We start from the raw sequence: 17,985 nt of genomic DNA on the forward strand, positions 1-17,985 counted from the left end.
TGTTTCTTGTAGGTGCGTTCCGAAATTCACTGTAATGGAGGATTTACACCGCGTCCGATATCCGATATCCAATAAAAGAATAGCTTTCCAATGGAGAATTGAATTCTCTATTAGAAAGCTGTTCTCCTATTGGATATCGGATGTCATATATCGGACATCGGACGCGGTGTGAATCCTGCATTAAGGTGCAAACCATCGACATTTATATCATGTTCTGGCTCTGAGTTAACCCACTCTGGATTATTCAGCCTACGTTTATTGGTCGAACAACTATTTATAAGTAGCTTTATGATTGGCTAGTAGAGACTTATGACATCATTAATCGCTCTCGGAGCGATTAACCAGGGGGTCGATTATGTATCTCGAAACGGAGTGAAATTACAAAAGTGATCAAATTCATTAGGCGTTGGCCAATGAAGTTACAAATATTCTAGTAAATTTACTCACTTTTGTTATTTTCACTCCGTTTTCAGATACACAATCGACCCCCAGGACTAGTTGTACGGTTATAGTTTTTGCACATAGAACACGGTAATGCTTGCCGCGCGGTGGAAGTCCACGCGACAATTAATCAATATATTATTTTTCCGTAAGAGCTAGAAGGTTAGATTACGGAAAGCAGCATATTGATTGGCTGTCGCGCGAACTTCTGCCGCGCGACAAGCATTACCGCGTCCTGTGTGTAGGAGCCATTAGGCTGATATTCACGTGTCGTACGACAAGTTTTTGGATACGTTCATTGGTTCACGAACAGAGAACCTAGAAATACTCTATTCGCCAACTAATAAACGTATCCGAAAAACTTGTCGTACGACACGTGAAATAGCACCCTTAGGCGACAATTTCCCGAAAAGTGGAAGGGATAATGTTGGTACCAAGGAAAATCTCTACACGATATAATTTAAAGGTCTGTTCTTTGTGACTGCACTACTGAATTGGTGCAATAAATTGAAGGGAGACAAGTTTCTTCTCACTATAACTTTTTGCATTAGTTCAGCAGTGCAGCAAGAACAGATCATTAAATTATATCGCGTAGAGATTTTCTTTAGTACCAATATTATCCTCTCCACTTCTCGGGAAATTGTCGCCTAAAGTATCTTTAAATAGAAGCGTCCGAGCGTCGAGCGTCGAGCGTTAAAGCGTTAGCCAATCAACGTATCAGGTCCCAGAAGTATACTTGTAGTTTTTGCGGAAAGTGGCACGTTGATTGGCTACCGCTTTAACACTCGACGCTCGATGCTTCCATGTAAAGGCACCTTAACCCAGTCGAACACGCTATAAGGCTGTGTTCGGAAACGTCACTCGAGTACTCTCCCTCTCTTTTTATTTCACTCTTGTATTTCGCTCACTCCAACGGTTATCGTCTAGTAGTGTGCACACAGTGTGTGTTTCCGAACGCAACATAATAGCGAATCGGTTGCTTGCACTAGTGCGCACTAAGTACGCATTAAGGCTTGTTCATAGTATGTTATTATATTTAAAGATTGTCTTAAATAAATTATCAAATATTTTTAACCGTAATGTGATATTTACAACACCCGTACGAATCATTTTATTAGCTAAAATGTTTTTAAATATGTATTTAAGACACGATCTTAAATATAAGAATGTACTGTAAACAAGCCTTAACGTACACTCAGTGCGCACTAGTGTAAGCTGCCGAATTCGCTATAAGAGACTGCGACAAGATACGAAAGATAAATTTGAAGTAATGTAGTATAAGGTAGAATTAGTTACAATTGATACTTTGTGAAAAGTCACGAAAAAGATATTTTCAGAGTTACAACAAAATTGCGAGAACATGCCTCAGGGAAGAAGAAAAACTCCATTCAGTGGCAAAGCTAAGAAGCAGCAGATGCAAGCTAAAAAGCAGCGACAACATCAACAAGTCTTACTTGGTAGGTATTTATTAAAAAATCAGTGACTCCTGATAAGTTTAGTATCACTTTAGTTATCTCCAGCAACTGATCTTTAAAAAGACTATCTTCAACATTTCTGTTCAGAGTAGTCATTAGTAAATTATAACATATGTTGTCATATAACACAGCTAATATGAAATGATATATACATTTATGTTAATAGCAAACCAGGATTTGGATGATGACAATTATTCTAGCAATGCTAGTAGCATGGAATATGAAAGAGAAATGCAGAAAATAAATAAACAACCAAAGGATGGCAAGTCATCCAGAAATAGGTATACACTACAGTTTTTTCAAGAGACCAAAGAAGAATTGCGAAAGCGCAAAGAACAAGCCATAGAAAGCATTGAACCGGTGAGCCTTAGGGATCAAGAAGTATCTGACAATTATTTTCCACCTGAAGTTGACATGCCTAAACGGCCACCATGGGACTTTAATATGACAAAGGATCAATTAGAGATGAGGGAACAGAAATACTTTAGAGTAAGAGATCACAGTTTGATGTTAAGCAAAATTTCAATTCATCTCTACTATGTATTGTTGACTAATAATTTTCTTCTGCTTAGGAATATTTAAATAGCATAAAAGAATTAGGTGACCTTAGTTATTTCGAATTGAATTTGGAAACTTGGCGGCAGTTGTGGAGGGTCTTAGAGATGTCAGATGTTCTGCTGGTTATTGTTGATATTCGCTATCCCGTCCTGATGTTTCCTCCTTATTTATATGATTATGTGTCAAACAAACTGCAGAAAGACATGATCCTGGTGTTGAACAAGGTTGACTTGGCACCACCGGCTTTAGTAGTGGCTTGGAAGGAGTACTTCCATAATCAGTATCCAAAATTGCATGTCCTGATGTTCACATCGTATCCTACTTACAATCTTCGTGATAATATAGACAATGACGAAGGTATAAAAAGGAGACGCCGAAAAGGAAAGTTAAAGATGGCCGCGGAAGGAGCGCAGAAGTTATTGGAAGCCTGCAAGGATATTGTCGCGGACAAGGTTGACTTAAGCTCTTGGCACGACAAGATCCAGGAGGAAATGCATTCTGAGTATGATCTTGACGACATAGATCGTAAGGATAACGTGACAATCGAGAAAGAAGACACCACTTATTTTCAGCATGAAAAGTACAAGAACGGTGTTTTGACGATCGGATGCATCGGAACACCGAATGTCGGGAAGTCGTCGTTAATGAACGCGCTAATGGGTACATAAAAAATTCATCACTTTTCACTTCGCAATAACCTATACGTTATGTCGGCAGTAAATTGTCAACAGATTCGATTAAAATAGTAGATCATAGCCATCTATATTCTCATTAAATATTTGATCTATCAGCAGAGTCTGCAGACTTTTCTTTTTCTTGTGGAATTTTGTGGTGAATGTTTATTTACGGTAATGTTCATTATATTTTGTCAATAAGGTTCGAAGTAAAAGAAAGAAATTAAACGTATCTAGACGCATAAATATATGTCAGTATTCCTGAAAATTTTAACTGCATTTAAATGCTTACAGAACGACGGATGCTGCTCGATTTCTACCGTCATCGTACTCTGTGAGAAGCTTCTATTATATTTCTGTTGGCAAACTGTCGGCAAAAATTTTTAGCAACATAGTTTTTGCAAATTTAGACGTTTAAGTTGCAGCCTGTATTTAGTGTCAAACATAGCTATTTGATTCTCAACTGGAATAAGATCCTGTTACAATTTACTGGACAGATCTTAGAATAACCATGTTTATTTGACGAATACGAATTTAACGAAACTCCGTCGTTTTGTTCAATTGTAGGCAAGAAAGTTGTGAGCGTGTCTCGCACGCCCGGCCATACCAAGCACTTTCAGACTATTTATCTCACGAAGACTGTGTGTCTGTGCGACTGTCCCGGCTTAGTCTTTCCTTCAGTAGTGCCCAAACAATTGCAAATATTAATGGGCTCGTACCCGATCGCCCAGGTCAGAGAACCGTACACTACCGTGAAGTTTTTGGCTGAAAGAATGAATCTGCCGAAGCTGTTGAGAATCCCGCATCCAGAAAACGACGATACATGGTCCGCTATGGATATCTGCGACGGTTGGGCTCTCAAGAGGAGCTTCACGACAGCCCGGACAGCCAGACTGGACACTTACAGAGCGGCAAATTCGGTCCTGCGATTGGCATTAGAGGGAAAGATTTGCCTATACATATATCCACCAAATTGGACTATTCATAAAGGTATTACATCTTGTCTTTCTTCATTAGTCACTTCTAAGCATACGAATAAAATGATTTTTTTCTTGATTTTTCACGTTACGTTTACGGTTATGTAAATATTTATTAATGGGAAAGTCCCTCTTTCAATAACAATAAAAAAAAAAGAAAATTTGTTACTTAAAATATGTATGGAGAGCAAGTAATTTTTATTCTGTTCTTATACTATAGAACAATGGGAAAGTCACGGGGACGTTGAAACAGTGAGGTGGATCCAAGCCAGGAATCAAGTGATGGACGATTGCGACACACAAACTACGTATATATCTTCTTCAGACTATGAAGAAGAGACCTACGACAAACAGGGACATAAAAAAGCTGCCAGAGGCGTAGCGAATAACTCCACAGGATCGTCCAGCGACGAGAACGATATACCGCCCGTAGCTAATAAGTTTGCAGCGTTGTCTACAGAATAGGAAAGATTTAAATAATGCTATATTAATAAGTTAAGAAATAGCTAATTAATAAATTAATAAAAGATAAATGATGACGTTAGTTACACGGAGTGCTTTATTGTGTTACACCTTTCTCGGATGTTTTGTTTATCCGCGCGTTTCTTATAGATATATATATATCTTACTCTTTTTTTCTTTGAATGTACAATGAGCAATTCGATGATGATGGAGAATAGTCGGGTGGTCTTCCTGTGTTTTCGCCCGCGAAACACAATCGTTGCGATGTGACAGAACATTATGAATAAAAATAGATCATCTTGTGTAAGCTGCTACTCTGCTAATTTTTCTTTTTTTTTTTTCGTCATTTTTTCTTCCGTCTACTTCTCCTAAAAAATCACCGTGCATGAGTTATTTACAATGTGGTCCTAGCCTGCGACTATTCTGGTGTATTCACGTTGGTCCACTATGAGCTAATCGAGTAAAGATTTCTTTCCTCTCAGCTATAAGCTACATTGCGAAACGTAACAGCACAGTAATACGACTACATCTTCGTGACTCGTCGGATTGTTTCTCACCGACCGAAAACAACGATTACATTCTACGCTGCGACGAATGTGACGATTTAAGCTCCTAGAATCTTCTTCACGGAGTAGCCCGGTATAGCGTAGAAGAATAAGAGCATAAGTACGATCAGTCCGATCGCTACTATAGCCTTCAATATAGCCCACTTGTAATTGTGCCAAACTATATACTTGATAGACTTCAGCGGGTTGAGAAACCACATGAAAGATGCGTCCGGCCGACTATAAATCAGAGAAATACAGCAATGAAGAATGTATCGAGCATAATAAAAGACCACGAATAAAGTCAGGTTTTATTATTGTGACTATTATACTGACTTCGGCTTGTCTAGTGGATCCGGCTCGTTCCTACCGTAACCGGCAGGATTTTTCTCGGCCTCTTCTTTCGTGAGCAAATGTATCTCAGCCTCGACCTTACCCTGCGCGACGAAATGTACAATTGACGCGTTAAATTTACTCTTTCCAACACATTTAAACTAAATCAAACATAATTACATAACACAGAGTGGTTTAAAGAAACTTCAATATGCTGCAGATTTCGATACCTCTCTCGAGTTATCGCTAAATTATAGTCTAGTTGCAATCGTTTAGCTCACCGTCAATTCCATATCTTCGTTCTCCTTCTTCACGTAGAATGGCCACCAGCCTTTTACACGTTTCTGCTTGAAGATGTTGACCGTTGGCACAGAGCCGTCAGTCTTCAGCATGCTCAACGAGCACAGTTTGCTGTTCTTTGCTCCACGTGGGAAACGATTGAGATCCAGGGTGATCGCACCCAGAAAATCATCCGCCGAGAAGTGGTCCGCGTCCCAGACCTTGAAGTAGCATCAGACTCGTTCTATTCAGCTCTACCTTATCTTCTCTTTCTACCTTTCGAGTAGAATAGAATCGAACGCTCTATTCTGTTCTACCCGTTCTATTTTACTCTACGACACTGTACCGAGACCTTGGCTCGCAGGCGCGATTTTTACCTGCAATTCCAAACGCGCCGGTATCTTGCACTCGGTCTCGTCCCAGCTGAACAGACTCTCCTTCCGATTGATAACGATCTTCTCTTCTGCCACCAGGTAATCGAAAGGATATGTGAAGCGCCAGTTGAAGTTCCCTTCGCCCGTCAATGAACGATAATGGATATCGGTGGATTGACAATCCTCCGGCCCCTTCAGCCATCTATTGCGAATGCGACCGTGAATATTTTTTTAGATATTTTATTTATAAATATATTTATTATTATATTTTATATTTATTTATATTCTTTTCTTCCTCATATATTTACGTCTTTTATATTTTTCAATATATCAGAATAATTCTAAATAATTCTGCGCGAAAATCTAAACGGGAAACTTACCCCTTTACGTAAATGTCGCTCATCTTCTCGCCGGTGAAGAAGGCGTCGTCCTCCAACACGACATCGTCCGTGTTCCATATAATAACCCTCAACTCGTAACTCTTTGGCTTCCTGGGCGAGATTTCGATAGACGGTCCGGGCGAGGGCATGTCCATCGGAAACATGTCCACCCACATCTCCAGTTTACCTTGCTCAATCCCGGGCTTTTCGGGGTTGTAAAGCGGTCGGGTTTCCACGTGTTCGGGCACCAGCGCGCATCCTATTCGCGGGAAAGCGCTCCATTGGTGAAGCACCGCCAACGCGAGATGCTCTTCCATTCCTGGAGAAGTGATAAATGAAAATCACTCATGTGTGTGACGAAATAATTCTAGTCCATCTTTTCGATAACCAGCTTAATTGCAACAATGAGTCCAAATCACACTTAGATACGGGACATTAGGTATTAAACATTGTTATCATCATTGTGTATTAGATCATGTTATAACTGATTGGTAATGTTGTGTAATAGTTAATTGGATGTGAAAGTACCTTTCGTATGCACATAGTATTCCATTTCCTCGTTCGAGAGAGGAAAGGTTTTCCTACCGATTGTGACGCGTCCATGAGAGTAAACCGGTCCATCAACTTTGCCATCCTTGCACAATTTCGAAAGTATCTGTGTCGGTTTCATCGCGTCCCTCCATTTGTTGTAGCCAGATCTGGAGTGGAAATAACAAGTGATCGATCTCGCGTATCGCAATTCATTTACATTCTTGCATTTAACTCGCTTATCCCGCACACGTCGACATGAAAACGTACTCTAGGAGGCATTGCGCGATTATTTTTGCCTAATAGATATATATCGTGCGAAGCGTATGCAATGACGAATAATGTTAATGCAGAAGTAACGTATTAGAGATAACGTGACCTGAAAAGAAAGGGGAAAAAAAGAGTTTAACATAAATACATGTTAGATTAAAGCAGAGTGAGCATTGCAAAAATATTCCGGCACATTAGCTTCAAAGCTCGTTACAAATAAATCTCGACGTGATATTTCGCGCGCTACACGCAGATTCATCAGTTTTAAGCAAATGCTAATTACTGACGGCGGCTTTGAAAATCGCCGTTGCTAGATCACCGAATCGCGTGACACGTCTCGTCAAAGTATGTAGTGGAGGTCTGGAATTTATTCATGGTGCAAGTCGCAATAATTGTTACTCGCTCAACACTTACTCGTCGTATTTCTTCGCAAGGCCGCACGTAGCGCGATGCCTACTATAGAAACGATTCTCCAGATCGATCTTGGTTTCGCCGATCATATCGTCCGTTCCTACCAAGTCCCAGTCGAGAACCTGTACGGTCAGCAGAGAGTCTTGCGGAAAGGTGGCCTCTATCTCGAAACACCTGAAGCATATTGGCGCGATCAAATTTATGAAATACTTTGTCACTAAAACATATAATGGTGTAACATTAATTTTTATTATCGACTACGTTAATACATTAGCCTCAAATCTGTTATGATATTGCAACATAAGTATATTTATTTATCTATTTATGGGGGAAAACAATCTTTGATACTTTGATAATACATTTAAATAAAAAAAAAAAAAAAATGAAGAAGGGAAGAAAGTAATCTATGTTCGCCGAGATAAATGCAACAATGTATACATAACAGACTTAAATAAAGTTAATTTAAGGAAAACAAGTCACATGATCGCGCAGGGTATGATGTGAGTATACGTATACGTGATGTATAATATTATTAATAATATAGACACGAAGTGCACACGTACTTGCCAAAAACAGGATTCAGTTGCTTCGACACGTAGTTTTCTTTGTCGCTGATCCTCTTGCCTCCCAATTGTAAGACCACGTAGGGATCGGCCTTTCCGTTCAGGTCGCAAGGGTGCAAGTCATTAGCTTTGACGATATACACTCGCACCAGGACGTGAATAGGCTCGTTGGATGGAACGCCTTGGAAGAAGCCGTACTGCGGATCGAAGCCCATGACGGTGTGATCCACCAGATCCTTGGGCAAGGGCCATTTGTACACCTTCAGCGCGCCCTTGAAGCTACCGACGATTCTCGACTCGTCCTCGGTCTCGTCGCCGGTCTTCTTGCCACGATATAGCTCGAAGGTGTGCAGCCACTCCTTGAACTGCTCGAACTCGGGCTGCGCCTCCAGCTCATTGGGGTAAATCTTGAGGAGCGCAGTCTTCCTGGTCTTGCGCGCGCTGTGCTTCGGGCTCAGCTTCGAGACGAACTTAGCCGCGTTCGCCGTTGATTTCAAGCCAAACAGCTTCTTCGTAGTATTTATGCCGGGACTCTTCTCGGCAGGTGAGCCGGCAGGCAGATGGCCCTGCGCGACGGCCTCGTCTAAGAGCATCGTCAGCGTACCGTTCGCCTGGTTTTGGAATATGGATTTCTCCTTGCGCAACTCCTTGTTCTCCTCGATCATCGCCTCCACGGACGCGAAGTACTTCGTCCACCAGTCCTGGCAGCCGTCGCCGTCTTCTAACATGTTCAAATCGCCTGAAAATACAGCGGCTTGAAGGTCTGTATATTTGGTTCACTCTCAATTTTAATCAAGTAAATATTTTGCTGTCGTTTGATCAAACAAATAATTGAGGATATCTTTCGCACACATACCCATGCTGTTGTCGTTGGCCAAGCTCTGCTTCCTGCGTAAATTCTGCTCGGTCTTGTCCTTCTTTGTAGGTCCGCATCCTAGCTCGAATCCGAGGGTGATGATGGTGTCGCCGTTATTAGATTCCAAGTCGGTTAGTGATTCCGGTAACGACGTTTGTTGATATTTCGACTTAGACTGATCGAGGGCTGCATCGAAAGTTTTTTAATTGAAGAGGTGGAAAACTCTGTGAACTTTAGGCGCGCAATCTCGAAACTCAACATTAATAGAATATTCTATATTCTATATTCTATATTCAGTATTCTTAGTATATTCTATATATTTTGCTAATTAATTGACAGAATATTCTCTATCAATTACAGAATATTTTATATATATATATTTTTTTTTAAGGTGTTTACATAATTACCTGTACACTGTAGCTGATACAAGCTCTTCTTTCTCTCCTGAGCATCCTTCGCTCTCTTCGTCAGAGGATAGTACATGTACTTGTGAATCGAATTGATGGTGTGAGTGCCGACGAGAGTGTATCTGCCGAAACTTCGACAGTCCACCGCCCTTATCGTCAACGGCGGTCGATAGAGCTCTTGCTCGGGAAGTTCCAGTTCCAGAAACTTGATGGGCGTGTTGAAATTTGGATTCTTCTTCGCGTTCGCGATCACGGACGAGTAAAGAATGTGACCGGCACACTCGACGTCCACGCGAGGCTTGTCGACCGTTAGGAGATGAATTCGCTTCAGATCCCGCAAACCCCAGAAGAGCACCTCGATTCTGAAATCATCCGTGACGCACGATCGTGAGACCCTCCGGCCCGCTCACTTCTAACTTTCGCGAGGATCGCCGAAGTTACCGGTATTTCGACAAAGTTGGCCGGATCCCAACGGGCACCGGAAGAATTGGTCCCTGATCTTGGCCGGAGCCCGACATCTGAGATCCACAGCTAGGGTCCTTGGGATCCGGCAAAGTAGGGAATCCGAAGTCCTTTGTGGATGGATATTCCAGTAATTCGAACACCGCCAAAAGTTCGCCCGCTCTCGAGGCTCCTCTCGTTACCTCGTACCATTCCAAGGACGGCGGATACTGCGGGGGAGTGTAGGACTCGGAGGCAAGCTTGACGTGAGGCCGCGCGACCGCCCGGCCAATGTATTCCGACTTTCCCTGAAAAGTCACATGGAAATTCCGGCGCGAACCAGTTACCAAGTGTCGCTGTTCGACCGTGTATCTCATGAGGATGCGAGGAAAGAGCGTGACGCGGTGTCGTTTAAATCCAATCGATCTGAACTCGCTTACGGTCAAAATATCCATAGCATCATGAGGAAGCGTTAAAGGTCGAAATTATGCAAGGTAGGATAAATAGGTGGATATTTTTTACTCTGGAGTAAAATCCCTTTGGTCACACAATACTTAAATACAAGAAATGAGGTTCACAATTAAAGTGCCATTATGAGAAAAATTTAGCTAAAGTGAAAGAATTTTAGATAAAGTTATGCTTTAAGTCAATCGATAAGTAAGTAAATAAGTAAATGAGCCATAAACTCAACCGTAAATTCAGCTATAAATTTAGCTATAAATAAGCCATAAATTTAGCCATAAATTCAGTAATAAATTTAGTAATTTAAAATTAGATATATATGTATACTAAGTAAAGTAGATATGAAAAAATTTCGTTTGATAAATAATTAGAAAGTGTAATGATGCACACGTGAGTCTAGAGGGAGAAAGAGAGAAATAGATAGATAGAGATAGAGAGAAAAATATTGAAATTTAGTGCCATTAAGAAATTCGGGTGCTGGGCCAAGTGTGTGTCATGCGTGTCTCCAGTGCGAGTAGTCGAGTCGTGTACGACACGCGTCGTGTACGATCAACTGCACAGATCAACGTCGATCCGGTATAAATGTCAATATGTTGTATACAAACTGTCAAAGCAGAGACCTCATGCAGTATTATGTCCATAGTTACAACATGACTCTGCAAAAAGAACGATTATGAAATGAAAGAGGTTGCAATGCCGTCTATTAGCGTCTATTCGCGCTCAATCACAATTCCAATTAAAATCAAACATGACGCCGATAAGAAATCAAACACAATTCAACGCCATCGCATCCATACATCCCGCGATTTGCGCGAAGAGCTATTCGAGCTTTACTAAGGTAAACGTACCGAATTACGCCACTCTAAGCAAAGACTAATTTTTAAGAGATTATCTAAAAAAAAATAAAGTGATACTGTAGGTAAGACTATAAATTTAATGTTAATATTGTAAAATATATATATAGCAAAAAAACATATAAACTTGAATATAAATAAAATTATTTATATGTACACAAGAATTAAATGTAAACTGTAAATGTCCCGAATTACGCCCACTGAAATTATTGGATGTCCTGATTTACGTCATTAATATTCCCAAATGACGCCACTTTATTTAATCTGTTTTCAATATAGATAATTGTAGTAAAGAAAATGAAATTTTTACACTTCTGTTATCTATTCAAATATATTTATTAATTCAACATAATTATTCATAAATAATTTAAAACCTAAATAAAACAACACAAATAAATACTAAAAAATAAATACTAATGAATAAATACTAATAAATACTAATAAATATTATAATACTAATAAATATTATAAATATACTAATAAATATTATAATACTATTAAATAAATACTAAAAAATAAATACTAATGAATAAATACTAATAAATACTAATAAATATTATAATACTAATAAATATTATAAATATACTAATAAATATTATAAATATACTAATAAATATTATAATACTATTAAATAAATACTAAAAAATAAATACTAATGAATAAATACTAATAAATACTAATAAATATTATAATACTAATAAATATTATAAATATACTAATAAATATTATAAATATACTAATAAATATTATAATACTATTAAATAAATACTAAAAAATAAATACTAATGAATAAATACTAATAAATACTAATAAATATTAATAAATACTAATAAATAAATACTATGAATGAATGAAATTAATATATTCTCTCATATATATAAAACTTTTCTATTTTAAAATAGAATTGATGGGACTATTGAAAATAACGTTATATTTTCATATACTTATTTTGATGGAGCCATTTGATATACTTTTTTTCACAATTCTTGTTTTCTGACAATTCTTTGACACTTTTAATCAGCTGTGTTTTATTATGCGCACAAAACAAGTTAAGGTGGCGTTATTCGGGTCAGTGGCGTCATTCGGTACTTTTACTTGATCTCGGCAGGCAAAGTAGATGAGTTTGAAAACAAAAGTAAACGTACAATCCCTAACACGTCTCGTTGTACCATAGTGGGTTGCAAAACGGTTTAGATACAATGAAGTTCGGACTTCAGTAAACTGCTGATTTCTTGACGAGTAATTATTTCTTGAGAGAATTATATTATTGGCGAGTAATTATACTATGAATTATTATTATTATTAACATCATTATTAGTATCACTATTATTTGTTATTATTACTTAGTGTTTCAATTATATTACTGTTGCGTAATAATTCTCAAGTTGGACAGTTTGGCGTGCCCCTCACTTCATTGTATCTAACCATTTTACAACTCTCACTGTACTTAGTCTCGACGGATTCTGGATGGATTTTTTTCTCGAAAGTGAGAGTAATAAGATAATATTATTATTAATTAACATAAATAATAAACTAATTAACAATAATAATAACGCGAAGAGGATGCCGCTAAGTCGAGAACCAAAGATGCACACGAAATGGAAGAAAAGCGCAAACTCGACTCACCACTTTGTCCTGATCGAACAACTCGATGACGACGGACGATGGGTCCTTCTTAATCTCCTCGGCGGTACCGTAAATCAGGATATCGTCGAACAACAGCAGCTCGTCCCATGTCGGACTGAGCGTCTCGTCGATCACCTGGGTGCACTTACAAAACTCACCGCAGATCACCCTCGCGAAGGGATCGGACAGGCCGGACGCGTCGCTGCCGATCAACGACCTCGCTTGGTACATGTGGGCCCGCAATTGGAATTTCTACCGACCAATTAAAAATAGTGGCTGACATTATGCGTTTATTCGTGGTCGCGGCTAAGATTTTTTGCACACAAACTGTCGCAACTGTAAACTTGAATAAAAAAGAAATAGAGTTCTTATGATACACAATGAAATTAATAGAGTAAGCAGTAGATTAGTTTAATCAGTAAATCTAAGGTGAAAAATCAATCGAGGTATTACTTAAGGATTGCCTTGTCTAGTGAAAAAGTAATCGTGTGATTAAAGTGTTTGAGTGTAACAAAGGTCTCACAGTTTACGGTCAAATTTACTGCCAGATCTATTTTTTTATGGAGTGCACAAAACTAAAGCAATATCCTCAGCTGAAGTTTATGTTTTAAGTTTACGGCAGCTTGCTGTGCGAAAGCCCTTTCTCGTAAGAATACGCACGTGTTTCTGAGTGTAGTGGATTACGGCAGGTGGCAATGCGCGTGGTCTGTCCACGTTTCTCAGCTCGTTGCTGACCTCATATCCCTTCGGTAGGCCTTGGATGAAGTACTTCTTGTGCTTCAGCATTCCTAGCCACATGTAAACTTGCAGCTTAGTCTGAATCGCCCACCCCGCCGGTCCGAATCTCTTCTTGCCTGGAAGCTGTGCATAGAAACCGCTCGAATAGCGCGAGATCGTTTGTCGATTCGAATCAAAAGTATAAATCGGTTAGTTGATTGGAAAGTAACATTACAAATCATTTCTTTTCAGTAATACGACATAATAATGATTTTATTTTTCTTAAATCAAATAACGATTTTCTTTATTTTTTTTTTCTTACCCAGACAGCACAGAATGTCCCAGAATCATTCTGAACGTGTCCAAAATGTCTTGAGGAATGTTTTAGGATGTCTGAGTAAATAACAACAACGAACACAATCGTTGCTATTCACGTTATTTCATCGAAAAAAAAAGAAAGAAAGAAAACTTTGACTTGATGAAAATTGTTGGTAACGGAAACCGTTATCTTTAGAGTCGCAAATACAGCGATCAAAATGACAGAGTTATTTCTCGAAATAAGTCATAGTAACGGCAATAAGATATTTCTTTCAGTGATCAACGAGTGACGTTAAAATCATGAATTACTTTTAGAGAAGATCGCTTTCTTTTAACTAAATATTCTAACTACCTTGAGGAACATAGTCTGCACTTTGCCGCAATGCCGGCCACATTCCTCGTCAACCACCGAGTAGATGAGCTCCCGACCAGGTATCCTCTGGTAGGCCAGTCGTCGTCCGGAGCTGATCACCCAGATGAACACGTCCGGCAAGGAGTCTTGCGGCTGCAAGAGAAAAACCGGCAATTCGATTTCGTGAAGCGAGCACGCGCTGAATCGTCTGAACGTGCGCTACTAACATCCTCCACGAGAAACTTCAGTTTCTGCAAGTAACTGTGCGCTGTCTTCAGCCGTTCCTTGAAGCTGCTCTTGGTCACGAGCGCCTTGAGGTTGCGCGACAGGATCCCGATGCTTTCGAGCTCCCGCTGGCACAATTTCGTGCGCTCCTTGTCCAACTTTGTCTTCCCCACACCGGGACCAGTCACGCTGGACTTGCTGATGCTGACGTAGCGATTGCAGTTGACGCTCAATTCCTCGAGGGTGGTCTTCAAGAGTTTCTCGCACGTCGAGTCCTCCAAATGCGATTGAACCTCCGACAACCCCTCTTCCTAGAATAGAAGAGAAGCCGCGTCGATTTTATGCAAATCCACTTTGCTGCGGTTATCTCGATCCCCGTGTACCACTTTGATCCGACAACAACCGTGCTAGTACGAACGATCCAACTTTCCCTCTCCGGGGAAAACAGATATACGACAATACAACCGTTCGAATTGACAAAATAACGCGGAATGATGGATGAATGTACGATAAATGGTCTCTCATAGTTCGTCGAGTTGTTCGTTTTTCAACACGTTCCGGGTCGAAACTGTAATGTTTCATTCAAACTTAAAATATATACTAAAATATATACTAAAATATATACTATAATATATAGTATATAGTATATACTATAATATATAGTTAATAAATATACTATTATATAGTAATATTTTTCAATATGATACTCATTGAAACGGAAATTCTTATGAAGGGCTACTAAATAAAGATTTTACAAAAGTACCGCATTTCATAACCCCATAAATAAGGAAACCAACATTTTCGATCATCAACGCTTCAGGAATTAAAGATATCTATTCACGTCTTCAATTCGCGATATTTGAGAAACATGTTAATTACTAAATACGCGAATTATCTTGGAAACAATTCTCTGTTCCATACGTCGATCACAAGTTAAGTTCCGTGGAAATTTCTTTCTTTTACGGAAATACTTTCTATTGTGAGTTTAGCTGAGAATAATAAATATCCATAAATTAATTTAAAAATGGCGTCGACTTTGTCACTGTCATTGTGCGGCAGTCAAAGCGTTAAGCTGCGAGTTCTCACCAGCTTATCGACGATTTTGCCTATTATATTGCTGTTATACATTCGACGCCTGTAATCCGGCCAAATACTCCTCACATGGAGACACGGCTTATCGTCCCAGTATGGTAAGAAATAATAAATCTTATCGTGCGTCATCGGCTTATTAGCCGGCGTGGTGCTCTGCCAAGAGCCGCTGAGTACTTCCTGTAGGTCATCTTCCTCCGTGATCGCGCCACCCTTCGACCCCATCTCGCACATCTACGACAGGCGAAACAGATTTCTCTAACGACGAAATTGGAAGTCTCTCTCTCTCTCTCTCTCTCTCTCTCTCTCTCTCTCTCTCTCTCTCTCTCTCTCAAAGAAATTTCTCTCTTCTTTCTGTTCGTCGCAAATTCTCAAAGAAGGACTTTTCCAAGTAAAGTTTGCCCCGATTGAGAAATTCTTCCGAAGAAACAGCTTTGTTAATTAGACGAGATTCCTCACCTTGAAACTCTCGTTGTGACCGTCGAGAGCGTTGCCGGCGTTGCCGATTGAAATTTCAAAGTACATCGGCTTGTCGCCGAGCTTCTTGTCGATCATCGTGGCATCCATGATCGTCGCGAACAAGAAGAACTCCTCGTTCCTCGCGTACGCGGTCTCGTTGATCGGCACTGTCGGCTCCATCTCGACCTCCGACGGTGCCATCTCTACGTTGTCGCTGATCTCGGTGCGAATCGCGATCAATAGCCTAATAATGCAATTGTCTATCTTTTATTAGAGAATATATCCAAGTATAACGACGGAAACTCGCTAGGCTTTTTTCGCCAGCTTTGCCGTTCCAAGAGCCAGCGGATTTCCGCGTTCTAATAACGATGATGTCGCGACCTTGCTCTGTAGGAGATCCCCTCGCCCAGGCCGGTGTTCAACGTCGAGTGCTCATCTATGAGACTGTAATCTCTGATGCTGCCATAAAGGTGGATAAACGCCGGGCCGAAAGTGGGCAGAAAGCCCTTCTCGCCGTCGTTACTTATCTGCTTCAGGTCGACGAAGTGTGTGCCGATAACGGTGGCGTGCACGGGGTCATTGTCGCACAGCTGTATTTTTATCCTCTGGCAAAGCGGCGGAAACATCTCGGTGAAAACGATCTGCTCGTTCCAAACCGGGGCGTAGCTGTGCCTCTTCACGCTGGTTTTCCCCTGAAGCACCATAAACAGAAAAATGACTGCATCGTCGCCGTATGCGAAGTCTAGTACACTTGACAATGTCGTCGATAGCGTCTCACACGGCGAAAACGCAACCATTTCGAACTAATAGAATTGCCCTCTTCAGCAAACGTATACTTTCGAGCGAGCGAGCGAGAGTTAATCGTTAAATCGAATTCGCGTCAATCTTACGCTCAGCCCGGCGAAGGACACTTGGACGTATGGATCCACCAGGTCCTTCACTTCCCCCGTGAAAGCCTTTTTCACGTTCGCCATGATACTGCTGTTCATCTTCGGCAGACCATCGGCTCTGTAAACCTTCACCACGAATCGGGCGCGCTGTCTTTCAATCGGCACGCCGTCCGGCAATAAAAGATTTCCTTCGATGTCGTCCTCGTCCTTTTCGCTCTTTGGAGGTATCTTCACGGTATCGCCTTTGCCGATGACGCTAACGTCGCACTTTAAGTAGCCCTTGGGCCCTCCAGCCACGTCATCCGGATCGGTGAGCAAGGCCCATTTGTGATAGAATTGATGATCTACGAATAGAGATCACTGCCACTCATCTAAGACACGCGACGATTTTGCGAAGGGGAAGAGACATAGAAAGAGAAACAGGGAAAAAAAGAGAGAAAGAATAAGAGAGAGAGAGAGAGAGAAAGATAATAGTTGACACTTAACTCGAGGAGTTCACTCTAAAGGAGCGAGCGGGAATAATGATATTACTTAGTCTTTTCCTCATTGCATACACTCCTTCAAGCGGACTCCTCGATTTGCGATTCACATTTACGATCATAAGAACAGTCACGGAATATAGTCAAGGGAAATAGCTGAGAATTGAAAAGAAATCTGCAGAAAGCCACTCGAGGGCTTTGCTTCTCACAAAGAAACCCACAACAGCGTTTCTCTCTGATTTCGATATGTGCGTTTTAGATACGCAGTAGCCTAAAATAAGAGTTATTTGTCGTTATAAGTGCTCAATCGCAAAACTTAGGAAGTGAAATGCAACGACTTATTAGTTAGGAGGATTTATTACGATTTGTTTTAGCAGCAAACCCGAGAGGTTGTACAACATTTTTAGAATTTCGTTTGATTTATTAAAGTTACAGATGGATGGAAATTGTGTTTTAAGTAGCTCTGATTAAGTCTCTTCTAGACGGAGGAGTATATTCTCTTCTAGTGAGGAATATATTCGTATTCTCAGAGGGCATCTT

At 40.3% G+C, this 17,985-nt stretch overlaps 2 protein-coding genes across 4 annotated transcripts in view; one reads left to right on the top strand and one right to left on the bottom strand.

Annotated features, from left to right (window-relative positions):
* Positions 1-1,581: 1,581 nt before the first annotated feature.
* Positions 1,582-4,673, top strand: LOC116842769 (guanine nucleotide-binding protein-like 1). Of its 2 annotated transcripts, none has more exons than XM_032812435.1 (6): positions 1,582-1,708; positions 1,779-1,898; positions 2,083-2,405; positions 2,489-3,134; positions 3,716-4,138; positions 4,346-4,673. In XM_032812435.1, the coding sequence occupies exons 2-6, from the start codon at positions 1,802-1,804 to the stop codon at positions 4,588-4,590; spliced, it is 1,734 nt and encodes a 577-aa protein (XP_032668326.1). In that variant the 5' UTR covers positions 1,582-1,708; positions 1,779-1,801; the 3' UTR covers positions 4,591-4,673. The 2 variants fall into 2 exon arrangements, with proteins under 2 accessions (XP_032668326.1, XP_032668327.1); XM_032812436.1 differs by having other exon boundaries at positions 1,603-1,723.
* Positions 4,662-17,985, bottom strand: part of LOC116842767 (otoferlin-like) — a 43,092-nt gene continuing 29,768 nt past the window's right edge. The window contains exons 9-27 of one of the 2 annotated variants that reach the window (XM_032812430.1): positions 16,967-17,310; positions 16,458-16,768; positions 16,077-16,320; positions 15,615-15,851; positions 14,531-14,839; positions 14,304-14,456; positions 13,577-13,777; positions 12,917-13,168; positions 9,975-10,282; positions 9,534-9,895; positions 9,127-9,312; positions 8,271-9,009; positions 7,711-7,881; positions 7,027-7,196; positions 6,499-6,817; positions 6,122-6,320; positions 5,747-5,965; positions 5,469-5,569; positions 4,662-5,372 (exon numbers count right to left, since the gene is read on the bottom strand). In XM_032812430.1, coding sequence (XP_032668321.1) covers positions 5,192-5,372; positions 5,469-5,569; positions 5,747-5,965; positions 6,122-6,320; positions 6,499-6,817; positions 7,027-7,196; positions 7,711-7,881; positions 8,271-9,009; positions 9,127-9,312; positions 9,534-9,895; positions 9,975-10,282; positions 12,917-13,168; positions 13,577-13,777; positions 14,304-14,456; positions 14,531-14,839; positions 15,615-15,851; positions 16,077-16,320; positions 16,458-16,768; positions 16,967-17,310 — 5,006 coding nt within the window. In that variant the 3' untranslated portion in view covers positions 4,662-5,191. The remainder of the gene's footprint in view (positions 5,373-5,468; positions 5,570-5,746; positions 5,966-6,121; positions 6,321-6,498; positions 6,818-7,026; positions 7,197-7,710; positions 7,882-8,270; positions 9,010-9,126; positions 9,313-9,533; positions 9,896-9,974; positions 10,283-12,916; positions 13,169-13,576; positions 13,778-14,303; positions 14,457-14,530; positions 14,840-15,614; positions 15,852-16,076; positions 16,321-16,457; positions 16,769-16,966; positions 17,311-17,985) is intronic. The other variant, XM_032812432.1, reaches the window with a different exon arrangement.

Source organism: Odontomachus brunneus, unplaced genomic scaffold (genome assembly GCF_010583005.1).
Source record: "Odontomachus brunneus isolate Ranch 3 - 2012 unplaced genomic scaffold, Obru_v1 Obru_scaffold_027, whole genome shotgun sequence".
Lineage (NCBI taxonomy): Eukaryota > Metazoa > Arthropoda > Insecta > Hymenoptera > Formicidae > Odontomachus > Odontomachus brunneus.